Source organism: Micropterus dolomieu, linkage group LG21 (assembly GCF_021292245.1).
Source record: "Micropterus dolomieu isolate WLL.071019.BEF.003 ecotype Adirondacks linkage group LG21, ASM2129224v1, whole genome shotgun sequence".
NCBI classification, from domain to species: Eukaryota; Metazoa; Chordata; class Actinopteri; order Centrarchiformes; family Centrarchidae; genus Micropterus; species Micropterus dolomieu.
This window is the reverse complement of record NC_060170.1, coordinates 33897136-33914558: the sequence shown is the minus strand read 5'-3', so window position 1 is coordinate 33914558 and position 17423 is coordinate 33897136. Positions and strand designations below refer to the sequence as shown.

The following is a 17423-nucleotide window of genomic DNA, read 5'->3' as shown; positions in this document are numbered from 1 at the left end:
ATAATCAAGAACAGTGTCAAGCGGATTTCTTCTCAACACATCATCGCAGCATTATCGTTCAGACACCACACCTTTACCTGGAAGATGTTACCATAATGATTACTCATTAATTAGCCTATTCACAAATATGAAAACATTTTTTATTCATATCAATAAAGCTGTTGTTAAAGAGCGCCCCAGTTAAAATAGGCTACATAGACAGAAAATTAAGGAAAGAAAACCGGGGTAAGGCATCAAAGTCCTCCTGCTGATCATTAGAGATCTTCCGATAAACAACTGAAAATGAGAAGACAAAATGTTTTCTATAAATTCAACAGTTTCTCCAATGGGTGGCGCTGTTCTGTCCATCTGAGTTCTTTAATACTTATTGTTTATGTTGTGCAAAAGACACCTTAAATTGAATAATTGATTAGTTAATAAATCATTAGCCTATTCCAATACTTTGCGTTGGTCAGTTTGTAAATACAGCAGTAAACTCTGTTAGTCAGTTAAATTAATGAATCTTTCTAGTTTCAGCTTCTCAAATGTTTTATATCACAGGAAACTGAAAACCTTTGGGACATCTGAAAACATCACTTGGTTTTTAGGAAAGTGGGAATTTTTCACTATTTTCAGACATTTTATCGACTAAACAAAAAAATGATCAAATTAATCAAATGTAGCAGCAGCATCACTAGCTGCAGTCTGACAAATACTTACAAATACGGAGCAACTGACAACAAACAGGCTCCTAATATTCAATCATGTAATATTAAATTGCAATTTTTCATGTAAAACTGTTGTTGGGGCTGAAAAGGGTCTTCCTCTGTGTTTTTGAGTTAAAAAGTAGGCTAATTAAATCCATAATTTTATAGTTAATAGCCTCCATAAAAGTTTATATTTGATTGTGATCAACATTTACAGACAAATAAGTAACACCTGGTCATAGGGGTCTCCATCAAAGCAACTAAACATGTTAGTGGATTTAAATAGGCCTACATATTTTTACATTAGATAGATATCTTGTATCCTACTCCATTAGAAGTAAAATTAGTCCTGTATTCAAAAAGCTTAGGCCCTGCTCTTATTAAAAAGTAGGCTATTGTTAACAATGTACGGAAGGCCTACTTAAAAAAAAATCCAAAAAGGCCGCAGCCCATAGGCCTGCTTCACTAACCCTAACAATCGCGGTCGGGATAAGCGGCACCACGAAGCTGGTTTCCCGATCCAGCCGGGAGCGCGTTCACATAGAAGAGGCGGTGTTAGCAGCAGACCAATCACAGACATGAACAAGTCCACTGGCAGCAGAGCGTCATATTTTACAGACGAGGATTAAACTGTAGCACTACAGAAATACGACAGTAGCACGCCTGCATCTGGCACATGCAGGGAGACTGTAAATGTCTAAATGAACAGGCTCAGTCTGTAATATTGCGTTACTGCAAAACACCAGAATCATGATTTATTACTTCACATGTGCATTAAAATAAAATAAATAATTTGTATAACGTTCATCAGAAGTCCATAATATGCTCAGACAAAAATATAGAAACTTGAACATCCTTCATCTCCCACACAACAAACTCCGTCTGCTGCTGAAGACCATGTGATCTGGTAGAAGTCTCTTCAGAGCAGCTGCTGAAGATGCAGAGTAATAAACTGTTTATTTCACAAAACGTTATTGAAGGAAAACTTTTATTTAACAGACTTAAAATAAACAGTATCTATCCATTTATCTGATGTTTAGACTCCAATGCTACGTCATCAATTGAGCCCCCTAAGAAATATCTCTAACAAACGTCGTGTTGGCTCCATAAAAAGTCCTGGGATCACGAAGGTCACTCAGATTCATCCTCTACATCACCCTGTAAGGAAAACCGTCCACACAGCCGTGGTGCTAGCATAAAAAATACCAGACAGAACCAGCAACGTTGCAGTGAAATGATTTTTAATAAAACTAGGAATTTTCAAAATGGTTACAGTGTTCCTTTAATATAGTATTTCAAATTATATTCCAAAAACAAAACAACGTCATAAACAAAGGTTGAAGGTTTTAAAATATTCATGTTAGGAATGTGGTTTGTATTCATGTTTTCCTGTTTAAGTCTGTTTTTGGTTCTGTGTTTCTCTGTTTAGGCTTGCTTGTTGTTTTATTCATTTGCATGTTTTAGTTTACTTAGTATCTGTCTTGTCTCTTATCTTAGTTCTTAGTCCTGCGTTTTAGTTATTTGCCTCAGTTCTTATTCCAGTGTCTTAGTTCATGTTAGTGTTATTCCTGGGCTGTGGTTCATTATTTGATTTTGTCTTGTTTAGGGTTTTGTAGCTTAGTTTATTTTGATGTTTTTACCAGGTGGAGTCCTTAGTCCTATGTCTCCATGTTTTAGTGTAGTCCTGTCTCTGTTCCCTGCCCTGATTTTGTGGTCTTTCCATGTTTTGTGTTTAACTTTGGTAGATCTCTCCTGGTATGTTCCCATGTACTTCCTGTTTTACTGTATTCTGTGCTCACATGTACTTTGTTTCCTGTTGTTGATTGCCTGATGTGTTTCAGTTGTGCTTCCCTCCCTGCTCGTTTGCCTGTGTATTTAAGCCCTCAGTTTTATTCAGTTTTTGTCACATCCTTTGTTGCTCATGCTGAGTGTTGTGCATTGTGCTCTGGTCCCTGGATTTCTGGTTTGTTCCTTTGTTTTGGATAACTCTGCCTTTATGTTAGATTTACCTCCTTTTGGATTACCTTTGTTTGGACTCTTGCCTTGTGCTCTGTGGAAGCCTGTTTCCATTTAGTTTGTGCTCAAATAAATCTTCAGTTTGAACTGTATCTTCCTCGCCTTTGTCCGCATTTGGGTCCTATTTGCCTCTGCACCCTTACCCATGACAATTCATCCTCAAGATTTTAGTGCTTTTGATAATTTATTGAAACTGTTTTTAGCTGTCTTAAGAAACAGTGTGACACTTTCTTTTACATTTATTCATGAGTGTTTGGAAACCAATTTCAAGAAACCGGAAACTCCACCTTTGAGAAATACTAAGCAATATCAGATATTAAACAATACTATAAATAAGTTATTTTATAAACTGAGTTAAACTACAACACATATGACAGGTTTGTTTTTTTTACCAGAGCTGTTGCACTACCAGCAGCTCATGTAAATGTGATCAGGTATTCTGGGTATGCCTGGATGTCATTGAAGATGACAAACATGGTTGGGTTGGGAGTTTGATCAACAACACTGTCATACAGGTCAGCAGAATTGCTAGAGCTTTTGGGGGGCGGGGTGATCATGCCACTTTTTCCCTCGGTGAAGTCTCCAACCAGGACTCTGGCCAGATACATGCGCTTGTGCCCCTTGGCGTCGGGCGTGGCGTAGCCATTGGCCGAGTATCCCGGGTCCTCTGCAAAGTAAGAGCCATTGCCGTACATCGCACCTACTGAAAACAAAATCAACAATCCAACAGTCAGGCCGTATTCAAACAGACAACAGCACAGTAAAACATGCTGCCTCATGCACTCCAGTCAGGCCAAAAAAACTTTGAACATGGCTGCAACACAATGCTACATCACCCGGAAATTCAGCGCGTTGACCAATAAAATAAGGTTAGTGTGAAGGTTTTTTGTCTTTTTGTTACCTTGGACAGTGTTTCCTAGCTGAGCCTCAACAAAAGGACACGTCCCGATAGTCGCAAGGCAATAAATCTACACCCACATAATTCTTGTTACTCAGACTGTGGTAAGACAAATTACTGCAGCAGATTACTCAGTATGGAAAGAGAAAACATTACAGTAACCCAAAACTCTTTACTCCCTCAAAGAGCGTGGGATAGCTAAGGTGGCTGACACAGGACAAAAGATGTCGCCATTGCCAGTCAAGAAAGTTTCTATAGATAGATATATTAATAAATTATATTTACTTAATTATTCAGTAAAACCATGTTATTACGACTTAGCCACAGTCAGACAACATGGAAAATGTTAGCCAAGAGTGTGAAACACTGTCACTGTTTCTGCACCACAGTCCTTTATAAACTGGCGGTCAGATTATGGTGCTTTGATAACGGCAAAAAATAAATATAAACAAGAGTATTACTTATAGCAGAGCTGAAATAGAGAACGAGAGAATGTTTTTGCAGCAATGTTTTATTTCGAGTTGAATTGAGAGCTTTTACTTTTTTTGAAATTCTGAACGACATTAAAAGAGTCTGAAGCCTGCTTGACACACAGCTCTGAAAGAGCCGCCAGAGAACGTGAGTCCTCTAAATGTCTTCTGCCTGGAGATGCTGATCCCCATTGTGGGATTGAACACACAACCTTCTAGGTGAGCGTCTTGCACTTTACCGACTGAGCTAACCAAACACCAGAACATTTGGTTTTAATATTATCTTCGTCTTTTGTTCTCACCGACCATCTAATGGATAACATTTTATTATTATTATTATTTGCTGACCCCTGCTGTATATTATTACTACTTCTTCTTCGAACGTACATATTCAACGTAGTGGTGAGCGTCTACACTTCCAGAATTCTACAAGAAGAACAAGAAGAACGCAGTGACAAAATGCGCTCTGTGGACCAGTTTGTCAGTTTGGGCTACTGTAGAAATATGGCGGCGCAACATGAGACTTCCATGTAAGAGGACCCGCGGTTCTGTAGATATAAATGGCTCATACTAACGTAATGAAAACATAATGGTTTATTAATTATGCTCTTTATACGCCACTGAAAACATGTGGATATAATGGATATTATATTGCATTTCTGTCGATAGATCCTCAGAAATATTACACACTGAACCTTTAAAGGAGACCTAATATACTTTTCCACATTGTATGACTTATCTACAATGTTACAATGTTGGACGTTCATGTTAAACATGGACAAGGCTTCAAATAATGAGGTTAAAGTCTTTAAAAGAAATCCCTGTGAGCAAAAACCTTTCCGTTTCTTCTCCTGTTCTGAACACACTGTTTTGAATAGTGTTGCTATACAGGAGTCACAGAACTACAATATAGGACTGGAAAAGCAGTATAATAGGTCTCCTTTAAATGTACATATGGTGCATTAGGACTGTTTAGGAGTGTTCATCGGTTTGGTTACCTTGTGTTCCTGCGTAGCTGCGGTTGAATCCTTGATTGTTGATGAGATTGATGGAGTTGGCTCCGGTGCCGTGGAACAGTCGCCTCTCGTTGTTTGTGTGTTGGTTCTTCACCTCCAGTTGTTTCTTCAGGAGCTGGTAGCTCTGCCACAGTGTCGTATTTTGAACACGGTCAATCTGCCAACACAGATACAACACATCACTCAATCCAGACACTATTTTCAGCAGGAACAACCGTCCGTCTTACCACCGTGGTGGCATTTTAGGTGCGACTACATCTATTATCACTAGGATGCAGAAAGACTCCCAACACAACCTGTTAGCTTATCAAGTAGTGCTGCATTTACATCCAGCAGACACCGAGCAACATCCAAGTTCGGATCACAACCTAAGACCAACATGGGAGCTTGTTGATGCATCTGGCTCTGTCAGTCCAAAGGTTTTACTATTACTCAGTAATCAACAAAAGGTATCCCAGTATGGTCCAGTATTGCATACAACTAACATCGTGTTGGTGACAACAGTTTGTGATTTCGTAATTTCAATACAGTCATTAAACTTAAAAAGGTTGCATTGAGATTTTGTATTGGATTATTACAACTTTTGTATTTTAGGTTGTTTCTATTTAGTGCCACAACATCTGGAGGGAGGAAATGGAAACTTGATGTGTCTTGAACAGCCCAGCATCACTTGTTATTTAGCAGTGGTTCATTCAAAACTGCTACAATATTTAGGCATCCAAGCAGCGAAGCTGCTGGAGCCCCATTGGCTTTGTTCTGATTATTAGGGCCCGAGCACAAAATGTGTGAGGTCCCTATTGAAACTTTTTTTTTTCTTTCTTTTTTCTGCAAAGTAACCTCAATTTTGGGGGCCTGCACATACTCAAAAATTCACCAACAGGAAGTTGGCCATTTTGGATTTAATGGTCATTTTTGGCGATTTACACACTTTGTACTTTAACAAACTCCTCTTAGGGATTTAGTCCGATCAACTTAAAATTTTCACTGTGCACTCTAAACCCATTGACGATTAAAAGGTATTCAAACGGTTATTACCAGTCGACCAGTTTGCCCGTGGCGTGTCATTGAAATTTGGTGATTCGCCATTAAACAGGAAGTTGTTCAAGTTGTTGAACTTCAGTACAAATAATCACATCTGCAGTATAACAATAGTCCTGCTCTGAACACATCCATATGCGAATATTCACTCAAAGTCATAGCGCCACCTGCTGGCAACAGGAAATGACACGTTTTACACTGTAATGTACTACTCCAAGCAGACTGGATATATAAATTTCCAAATTGTCCCAGAAAACCAAGAATTTCAATCTGTTTTTTTTTTTTCATAAATTTTTACTTTTGTGTAATTACGTACAACTTTACATAAATGCCTGTAAATTAAAACTGGCTTAAGCTATTGTAACCAAACTTCAGATGCTCGGTCCGAGCTTCGCTGAGCAGTCCTGTGATATTCTTCCATTAGGGAGTGCTACACTTGCAAAACATTTATACCTCGTAATTCGCTGCATGGATTTGTACGAATTTTTGTACGATCTCAGGTCCCTACTCAGTTGATGTATAAAATTTGGTAATGACTGCGCAAAATGGGCGTGGCTTATTACAAGAAATCAGCCGTACGTCCTAGAGAGCTGAAATTTTTTCAGCACATCCACTGATTTGTGACTAACGTTTGCCTCACTTCAACCTATGGTCAATTCAGAAGTCAGTCACTCTATATTTTTCAGAATATGCTAATTCAATCATCTCCACAAGTCTTTCTTCAAACACTACCAAAATGAACACAGAGATTCTCTGGATTGCCGATATCAAGTGTTTCAAAGGGTTTTCAGATCGGTCAAACGATGAGTCTGCAGTGATATTTAGTATCTTGCTGTAACTTGTACAGTATGCACAACATTTTATGTTTTCCTCAATGTTCGATCAAGTGCCACCAAAACAATTGACAATGCACCCAAAACCAGCAGAATGATTTTTTTCAGAATTTCCTGACCAACATCTTGACAGTTGTAAGCGTTTTAAGTTTAAACTGACAAAACTATCCGAGTCTTGCACATGTGATGTCACTGCTTTAACTTGTGAGAAGGTGTGTGGAAACCAGTAGTTTCACCAGTAGTTCAGTCAGTAAGTCACCTACTCTGGAGATCTGAAGATCCAGGGTTCAAATGAGGTGACCAAATCAGACTGTTCAGATCATAGTGAAAGTGCTCCATTTTATTTGGATCCCGAGCACTTTCTCCTTATTTTTCTCTGCTTAAAAGTGTTTGTGCAGCTTAAACTTTAAACCTTGGAAAGACAAAATGTCACAGGTGGGTTGAACATTTCACCCAGTAGTCAGGTACATACGACACTCTCTGAGCTCAAGGTGATGCCGTAATAATCAAGTTTGCGTTTCCCCAATTATCTCAAAGTCCAAACTCTTTCATCACTTTAATCTCTTCTTCTGCGTCGGTTCTTCTCCTCTGATTATGTCAAATATTCACGACTTGCTTGGATCCCGATCATTGTCGCTCGTGGCTATATTATATTGATTTATTGTCCAACTGGCAACTACATAATATTTATTAATTCATGTTATTGTTCAATGTGTACATGCTTTACATAAATGATTTTGAGGTCATGAAGTCATTCTAAGGATTACACATAAATTGTGGTTAAGTTTGAATGTGTGAGGCCATCAGGTTAAACTTGAGCCACGTTTAGTTCTGTGTGAGAAAATGCATCCGCTCATTCAATTGAAATAGGCCAATAAGACGCTGCGGTGGCCAATCAAATACTTGCAAGCCCACATTTCTGATTAAAACGTTGTAACATAAACGCCATATTTCTACCATTTACCTCGCATGTGTTGAAATGAAAGATAAAATTACTGCCGCCGTGAAAACATTACAGAGTTATAAAATCCAAATCCCTCAGTTTTATGAACCTCTGTAGAGTTTTGTTGGTGTCTCAAACCTTCAAACTCTTGGATGTGGTGCTCAAACTGAACTTCCTGGATTGTATTTCATCATCTCTCCTGTACCTAAAACTACATGCCCACACAAACAGACTTTGTGTTGCTTTAACACCCATTTGTGATTATCAGAGATTGAACATACACTGATGATGTTTGCAGCAAGGCCGGTCTTTTTAACTTCTGTCTCCACATCGTTGTATTCCTGGGATCCTGTAGTCAGAGGAAACAGCTTGAGGAGGTCGCCTTTCATGTCATCCCAATGTGGCGGCAGAGCGGCGTCTGTACCTGCAAAGAGAATAAGGTAAAGTACAGTTTTTATAACCTGGATCTTGTTTTAATAGTTTAGACCATTACTCTGCATCAGTGTTAGTGTGTGCACTACAGCTGTTCCATCTTTGTATTTAAAATTTAAACAATTGTACAAACAGAGGCAAACTGTTTTATGAACAGAGATTCCAACAACAGATCCAACAGATTCCACTCTGTACATACGCTAGTCCTAAATGAGCTCTGTGGAAATAAAACCACTCACCTTTCAGGTCTTTTCTAAGCAGCTCCACCATTTTATTGCCTTTCTCTGAAACTGCTTTCCTGAGCACTGCGTCAGCGTTGTAATTTTCGTTGTCGATCTTGATCTTCACACTTTGTTTTTTCTCCAGAGCCTCCTCCAGGTTGAGGTTGGTGTAAATGTCGAAGGGCACCGTCGCCTTGTTGTCGTGCTGAAACTGCCACTCTACAAGCCCGCTCACCAGCAAGGCCTTATTCCTCAAGGTCTCCGTCCTCTCCACCTTCCGGATGATGTCCCTGATGGTCACCAGAAAACACATTTAAAGGAATACGCTAACATTTGGCGCTCTGGACCGAAGCTCTCTTCTCTCCACCGTAACTGACCTGACCGTAGCCTCGGCGGTGAAGACGTCTCTGGTCAGACCCTCCAGGTGGATTTTGGGCTCCTGGTCCTCCTGCCCTTTGTCCAGACGGATGCTGACCGTCAGTTCCCTCTGCAGGGCCTTCAGCTGGTCCATGTCAGCCTGCGACAGCTGACTGATGTACTGATCTGTGATGGTGCGCTCCGCCTGCTCGGCCACAATCACCTCCTGAATCCTTTTCTTAGCCAGACTCACAGCCTGCAGTGGCGGTAACGGTTGTGGAGGTTACAAACAAGCACTGCTGCATCATGAAAGAACACTTTCATATTCTCACTCTCTTAATTTTTCTGTGAGGTTTGCTCGTTTCAACTGGATGAATACAATGGTAACCTACTACATTGTCTCAAGTACTTTGAGTATTAATATTGTCTTTCTACTTCTACTCCACTATATCTCAGAGTAAATTATTGTACTTTTTACTGCATTTATCTGACAGCTTTAGTTAAATAGAAACCAATGATAAGCTAATAAAATACAACACAATGATTAAACCAGTGGCTGCAAAACATTTTTGTCAGGGCCTAATTTAGACTCCTTGTCATGTTTCAAATGTCTGAATTTTTACCAGTTCGGGACTTTTACTTCAGTAAATGATCTAAATACTTCATGGATTAATACCACGTGTTCATGAAGAGGTTCATGTGACATTTTATTAAGACCCACAAATTGTTATACAAAGCTTCCTGTTCTGCTTAGATTGTGGGAAAGTTTTATTTACAAAATCAGTCCTCCAGAGGTAAATCATCAGATGTGAACATAACAGTTGGGAGCAATTCAGCAGAGCAGAAAATATTAATCCAGCTGCCAATTATGTTTCATCAGAGCAGAGCACGTAACTAATACCTAAACTAAAACTGTTTTTTACATTTTGTTCAGATTAAACAAGCAAGATCTATCATGTGAACACCAGGGCCCGTATTAATCAAGCTTCTCAGAATTACTCATAAGAACGCTGCTAAGAACTGACTTAAGAGAAAAGAAAATTCTTGGCTCAAAGCTGCACTTAAAAAGTTAGTTATCAAGCATCTCAGTCCTAATTTGAGTGAAGTGTAGGACTAAATCTTAAGTGTCAGTCTTAGTGCTGATTCACGACACTTTGCTGTGCTACAAACAAGATTTTGGATGACGATGTAGCCAAGGACCAATCACTGATTTCCTTATTTAATAATATTCTCAGATAAATTCACATTGAATGGTGAAATTCCTAACAGGAGTTTATATTCAACACACATTTAACAATAAAGAATTTTCAAGAGAATATATTATGATATACACATTGGAAATTAAAGATAAAAAGTTGATCTTTATGAGTGCCATCAAGTGCGCCTAGTGCTCCTGTATTTCCAGCTTATTGTTTGCTTCTGTCGGATTACGGGGGTGTTGTTGGGAAGTCGATGAAACGCGTGACAATGAGTGAAGCTGTAAGTGCTATAGGCTAATTGTTTCCATGACTATTCGGCTTATTGATGGTTGTGATGGCCCCAAATCATCAGCATTGCTGCGTTTGTCCTGTGGTAAAGAAACAAAGCGTCATCACCACCTTCATTACTGCGTAAAGTCAGTTGTGAGATGACGTCTCTCACCAAGTCGCTGACAAAGATCATGCCTGCGCTGTCCGACCCCGTCTACTTAACTGTGCGTCGTCAAATAGGCCTAATTCAGAAACATTCTTCCTCTCCTGAAATATTTGCGCATGTCTCTGTCTCCACAGCGCCATCACAAGCCCTGCTGGCAGCTCCTAACCACCTGAGAGACCTCTGGAGCTTCTTAAATAACTGGGAGAGTAAGAGTCATTCTTAGCTTTAAGGAAATCTGATAACTTGCTTTTATTCTTAAGTTTGAAAGTAGGAGTAAATTTCATGAATTCTCAGCACTTAAGACTAAAATGGCCCTTTGAGAAGCTTGATAAATACCGGTCCAGGTCTTTAGAGGTGTATTTCTGAATGTTGGACAGGCTAGCTGTTTCCCTCTACTTCTAGTCTTTATGCTAAGCTAGGCTAACCACGTCCTGACTCCAGCTCACTTAGACGTGAGACTGATTTCCATCTTCAAATTACTCAGTCTTGCAAACGAAAAGAGTTTAGTGTTTTTTCCCAAAATGGTGAAATATTTCTGGCAATATTTTTAACTCGGAATTGGGATGCAAAGCAGATCAACACATCATGAGATTTTATTGTTTGTTTTTAATTGGTTTAAAATTTACAAACCTGTATTGCTGTCCCACGTGTTTCCTGTTAGTCGCATGAACTATACAACTATGTTTCTCTCTGTTAGTTCATTTCTTCATGTAAAATGTGCTGACTTGTGTCCAGAAAGCTGAGATCCTTTCAGAACAAAGAGCTAAAACACAAAGTATAGAATAAATGCATGTTCACCTTTTTGTTGTCAGCACACAGCTGAAACACTGTGGGCTCAAACTCTTCCCTCTCCAGAACCAAGTCACCACTGCTGCGCCGCTCCGTACCAGATACAGTACTAACAAATATAGGGACCGGGTCTGAAAGAACATAAAACAATGAACTTTCTGTATTACAGTAAGTACAGTACAGTAAGATATGTTTGTTTGGCAGTGATGATAAAAGTAACAAATTCTCAAAGACTGCAGCTTTATTAGGACATTGAACGGATAAATTTATGAGATTCTACAGTACATTGGTCTCATGTTAAATGAGTCCATCAGTTAGACAGTTCTTGTTTGTAGTATCACTCGGATTTCTCTTCTAACTCCATTGTTGTCCAGAAACCATTAAAACCCATCAGTGAGCCTCTCTGCTGCTCTGGGTCACATGTTCCTTCACACATACACCGTCCTGCTGCCCCAAATACTCACTAGAGCGCCACATGTGGATTCATCCACCGCTGAATATAAAAAATGCAACATCCTCCTGTTTGTTTGATTAAAAACTACAGTGAGCAGCTGTTTTAGGAAATTACTGAGCCTTTTAAGATACATTAAGATATATATTTGTTATTTGTTAGTTGTTTGTCTCCAGCAGGAACCAATGGGCATGGAGCATTATCTCTTAATCACTAAGAAATAACTTCTGAGTAATCTTGATCAAAATAAACCAGAAGAAATGACATCAACATGTAGAGCAGGTGGAGTTTACAGTCAAAGAAATGTTGAATTACCTTTGATCTTGGTGAAGACGTTCTTCTCCTCCACGCCCTCTTCCTCTCTCTTCATCATGCTCTTCTGAAACTCCGTCACCATGAACGTCTGGAAGATCAGGAACTTCACGCTGCGAACAAACTTTGGCTGTTTGTTTCTCACAAACTCCACCACCGCTCCCACCATGGCGTCCGCCACTGCCGACGGTGAGGCTCCTCCCTGACCTAACAGGCAGACAAATGCCAGTGATGATGATGAGAGGATGGACAAGAGGATTTGATATTTGTGATGAGTCAGTGTCTTTTAGTTCTGTCCCCTGAAGATGTTGGATTTTAATATTGATGTGACACAAACTTTCAGATATTTTTCTTTCTAAATATACTTTAAATGCATCTTCTGTCTGTTCTAATACAGCGAAATGAGTGAATAATACCAAAGAAATCAAAGTTTGACTGTAAAGCCAAACATGGCTGAACAGCAAACCAGTGAAATGACAGGAATGACGACATGAATCAATAAACAGGAAACATGTGAGAGAGAAAAGGAAATGTTTTCACTTAAATCAAACAATCTTTGTCAGATTCCAATTAGCACAGAGATGTACACAGTATATTGTTTTTGTTTGCACAGACCTGTTCCCAGGGCTGGGAAGGAGACAGACTTGAACTTGTTTTCCTCGCAGACCTTCAGCACTGAGTTAACCATGTCCTTGATCTGTGCAGGATCATTCCGACCAACAATGTGGATGATGTTTTTGCTGGGCAGCTGGCCGGCCGACGTCAGGATCATCGGCTGAGGCTGGTAACCCGGAGAATTCACTGCAGAGAGGAATCAAACAACGCTCACGACACAGTCTGGCAAAACCCACTGATTTAATATGTTTAATTTTACAATACAGATCCAGTGCGACTGAAGACGTTTAATATAAATGTATTAACTTAAATACAAAGTGTCCATGACGTCAGATTTCAGAGATCACAAACTACAGAAAAAGCAGTGAAAGGGCTGCACTAGAAATGTTGGTGGACTTGGTTCAGACACATTAACAAGACTGAGCGTCTGCAGCCATGCTGGCAACTCTGAGGCTGTACTTCTACACAGAGGGGCTGTGAGCTAAATGCTAACATCCTCACATGACAACATGCTGATGTTTAGCATTTATATAGTTTTACCACCTTAGCACGCTAACATTTGCTAATTAGCATTAAACACAAGTACAGCTACTACATCTTTTCCTCTGTCCTCCCAGGTCAATGGCATTTCACTCGTTTACTCCTCTCACGGAGAGCGAAGTATCAGAACTCCTGACCCGTCCCACTACAAGCCATATCTCCAACCGTGGTCCTGACAATCACTCATGTGATTGATACTTCTCTGGCTTCAGGAACCTTCCCGACAACTTTCAAAAGCACTCAGGTTAAACCCTTGCTCAAAAAGCCATCCTTCGACCCAACTCAAGTTGAGAACTATCGGCCAGTTTCTCTCCTACCATTTTTATCCAAAACTATTGAACAAGCAGTATTCAAACAGGTCTTAGAATTCCTCTCACAGAATGACCTCCTAGATCAATATCAGTCTGGTTTTAAGAGTGCCCGCTCTACTGAAACGGCTCTTCTGTCTGTAACAGAAGCCCTAAGGTCAGCTAAAGCAGCAGCCCAATCCTCGGTTCTTATACTGCTTGACCTTTCAGCTGCCTTTGACACAGTCAACCACAGGATCCTGCTATCCACTCTCTCTCAGCAATGGGCATCTCGGGCAAAGCACTCCTGTGGTTCGAATCTCACCTCTCGGGGCGTTCCTACAATGTTTTGTGGCGAGGACAATTATCCTCCTCCCACTGCCTCTCCACACAGATGCCCCAAGGCTCGGTGCAAGGGCCCCTCCTCTTCTCAGTTTACACTACCTCACTGGGGCCGATCATTCGCAAGCTTGGCTTCTATTACCACTGCTACGCAGACGATATGCAACTCTATCTATCCTTCCAGGCTTGCCACCTCTAAGACTGACCTCTTGGTCATTCCAGCCAAGCAATCTATCCACTACAAAGTCAAACTACAAACTACTCTCAGTCGTGCCGCTTTGCTCTGTACAACATAAGGAAAATCAGGCCCTCCCTCACTCAGTATTGATTTCCACACAAATGTTTGCAAGAACTCACTGGCTCCACAGATTAGAGTACAACTCCTGGATTGTGAGAGATTCCAATATGACAAAGCATTGTAGTCTAAATATCAGATAGATTAGTTGTTCTAGGTGTAAGATGACCAAATAGAGAAACCTACAGGCACTAGGGGGAAGACAGAAACACAAAAGGGACCACAAGATGTTCTCCTTCAGATTTGGTGTTGGCATTTTACGTGTTCACATGTTGTATGCTGGTACTGAATCTCCTCGACCGGGCTCAATAAACCATGCTATGTTATTTCTTCATCAGTCTCCGAAAGTTCTTCACACCTGAACCTGGCTCACAACAATATCATTTCAACACAGCTGAGTTAAAGCCTTCACTTTGCATTAACCCGAGTAATCCTGCTTTTTGTCACGTTGGCATCACAAATCTTCAGGCTGGCACTGTAGTTACTGTGGACAAATAATTTCGGACATGTGCCACAGATCCTTAGTAAATTAAATCCTTAGACTGGCTGTGAAAATCTGCGCGGGGAATGTCAAAGTTCTCCGGAGTTCTCTCCACTCCATCAATAACTACAGTAAATGTACCTTTGAGCAACGCTCAGCTGCTCCAGAGCAAACAGTGTGTGGATAAATGAAGGTTAAATTCCAGCTACATACCGATCTGTGCGCACTCCATCTCAACATTTAATCCAGCGCTGTCTAAGATCGCCTTGGACACTCCTGATATATGATAGAAAGAACATTGAAGAACAAATGAGGCTGCTGTTAGTCAGAAGAACCAAAATAAACATATTAATTTAAGAATACTAATAACAGATGCAGAAAAGAGTGGTTCTCCTTGGAAAGACAGAAACAAACAAATTAAAAAAGCTCTTGTTTGCAGGTTCCCGAATGATTCTCCAAATCATCCATTGGTTTCAATGAACTTCTGGAAACATCCTATGTTCTGTTTTTTATTTGTGGTCAGTGTAACGATATGTTTAATGATTACAGATTTAAAGTAAGACTTCTGCCAAGCAGCAACTGAAAGTGGGACAGGACAAAGTGGCCAATGTTTGCATAGTTAACTGACATTAGTGAGTTTGCTGACTACCTGAACGAGTACACTTGTAGCGGTAAAACCTCATGAGTCCATTGAATTCAGCAATGGTACATTTCATTGCTTTTCTATTTAATATTATATATATATATATATAGAAATAGGGACTTTCACTTTGACCTCTCATTGATATGTCAAAAATGTATGTCTAATGTTCATTGCCAGTTAATTACACATATCTAAAAATATAATATCAATTAATACATTTTTAAAGTGTGCAGACCTTGTGGTTTATTTAAAAGTCCTCACTGCATCAGCACACAGTGAAAAGGTAACATGAAAGTAGAAATGACGCTGTTTCAAGTAAAAGTCTCTACAAGTCGACTTTCACTGAAATGAACTGAAACCAGTGGCTGCCTGTAAAAAAGGGTCATCAGTTAAAATTTGTCATTTGAATGAACTGTTACTCAAGGTTCATCACTAAACTATTTGACTGTGGTATCCACTCCAGGACAATGGCAGCGCTGCCAGGAAGGAGGCTCACCTGCTTTGAGGGTAAAGTCCGGACTGGAGGAGTTGATGATGACATCACTGGCCTCTTTGGTGATGTCTCCAGACGACACCTCGAGGGTGAGCTGACCCATCTGCATCCGATGCACACCGAGGGAGGGCGACGATACCTGACTGAAGGAGGCTAACACACACACACACACACACACACAAACACACACACACAATCAAAGATGAGCTGTTACCACTTACAGTAACACTGAACAGACAAAACTGAGAGTAAAGATATCAAACTGTTTGCCATGAAAGGCCGAGAGTCTGCAGTAGGGCTGAAACAATTCATCGATTAAATAGTTTACTAAATTGCATCGAGGCTTTGTTTAATCCATATAACTATATACTGTTTTTCACAGACATTTATTACTGTCGCACATCGCGCTTACGCTGTGAACTCAATGTGATTATGAAGCCGCTGTTTGCAAAGTGGAGGAAGAGAGAGAAAATTGCAAGAGGCGAAGAAGAAAGTGTCCAAAGTATGGGTTTATTTAAAGCAAAAAGAAAAAAACATATCTGTAATGTTGCAGTCCGTCCACCGTAAAAGGAAACTTATGTTGCCTCGGCTGCAATCCTCAGCTGTAAATGTGCACACGTGCGTTTGTTGTTCTCCGTGAGTTTGTGTTGTAACATTGCAGTCACGAGTTAACTGCGTGTCGGGGAGCAGCACCTTAGTATAACTTGTAGCACTTTGTGTGTTTGCGTTGGTAAAGCAGCTGTCTGGTTGTTGGTCTGTTGTTGGTCTGACGTTTGCTGTATGACAGCAAGAAAAGAAAAGACTAATAAATATCTATCAACGTACACAGCTGATCCTGTTACCGGGGGCAGGGCCGCTGCCAAGCAAAAGTACTTCTTAAACGACGCATCGATGAATTGTTGAAATAATCTATAGAAGCGTGTATTACTAAAAAGTTAGCTGCAGCCCTAATCTGCAGGTTTTCAGAACCAGCTGAATTCACTGGTTAGCTGATTGGTTAAAGGTGAACATGAGTAATCAATTATAAAACAACAACAAAGAGCTAAAGTCTTTGGTTTGACTCCCAATCTGAAGATATTTAGCAATCCATGACGGGAGATCCGGAGTAAATCTCTATTCACAGATTACTTCTGTTGATGTGTTTTGTGTTCTCTGAATAGTTTGTTGTTCGTGAAATCCACACACGAGGTAAAGGTTTAAATGAAAGGCTCCTTACCTGAGGGCTGTTGTGATTGGCTGACAGATGCCACTGGTGCCTCGTTAAATTCCTGTGCTTCCCTCATGTTTCTCTGGTCAGTCTGACCTCTGAACGCCCTGGTGAAACACTGGCAAACAAGATGTTGGCTCATTATTTTAATAATTCAAATGTCGGCAGTGAAAGCGGCAGAATCAACGCTCAGTATTTATATGTGCAGTATGCACTTCTTCTTCTTTGGTTTTAATACATAAACTGTGCTTTGATTGTCTCGACCGATAAATAAGAGCTGTGTTTTTAGAGAGCTCTGATGAATTCATTGTCAGAACATGATAAGCACTCAAACACGCCGTCTTCAACAAAGTGAAAACTCACATCCACAGTCTGGCTGTCACTCGGGTGAACGACGATGACCACCTCTCTCAGATGGCGAGG

The 17423-nt window shown here is 40.2% G+C and overlaps 1 protein-coding gene across 1 annotated transcript in view; it reads right to left on the bottom strand.

Annotated features, from left to right (window-relative positions):
- Positions 1-1910: 1910 nt before the first annotated feature.
- Positions 1911-17423, bottom strand: part of LOC123960353 (protein mono-ADP-ribosyltransferase PARP14-like) — a 26201-nt gene continuing 10688 nt past the window's right edge. Inside the window, exons 9-20 of the mRNA XM_046035035.1 lie at positions 17364-17417; positions 17010-17118; positions 15797-15946; positions 14871-14933; positions 12713-12898; positions 12101-12304; positions 11344-11465; positions 8931-9166; positions 8572-8843; positions 8182-8324; positions 5069-5243; positions 1911-3405 (exon numbers count right to left, since the gene is read on the bottom strand). Of these exons, the coding sequence (XP_045890991.1) occupies positions 3119-3405; positions 5069-5243; positions 8182-8324; positions 8572-8843; positions 8931-9166; positions 11344-11465; positions 12101-12304; positions 12713-12898; positions 14871-14933; positions 15797-15946; positions 17010-17118; positions 17364-17417 (2001 nt within the window). The 3' untranslated portion in view covers positions 1911-3118. The remainder of the gene's footprint in view (positions 3406-5068; positions 5244-8181; positions 8325-8571; positions 8844-8930; positions 9167-11343; positions 11466-12100; positions 12305-12712; positions 12899-14870; positions 14934-15796; positions 15947-17009; positions 17119-17363; positions 17418-17423) is intronic.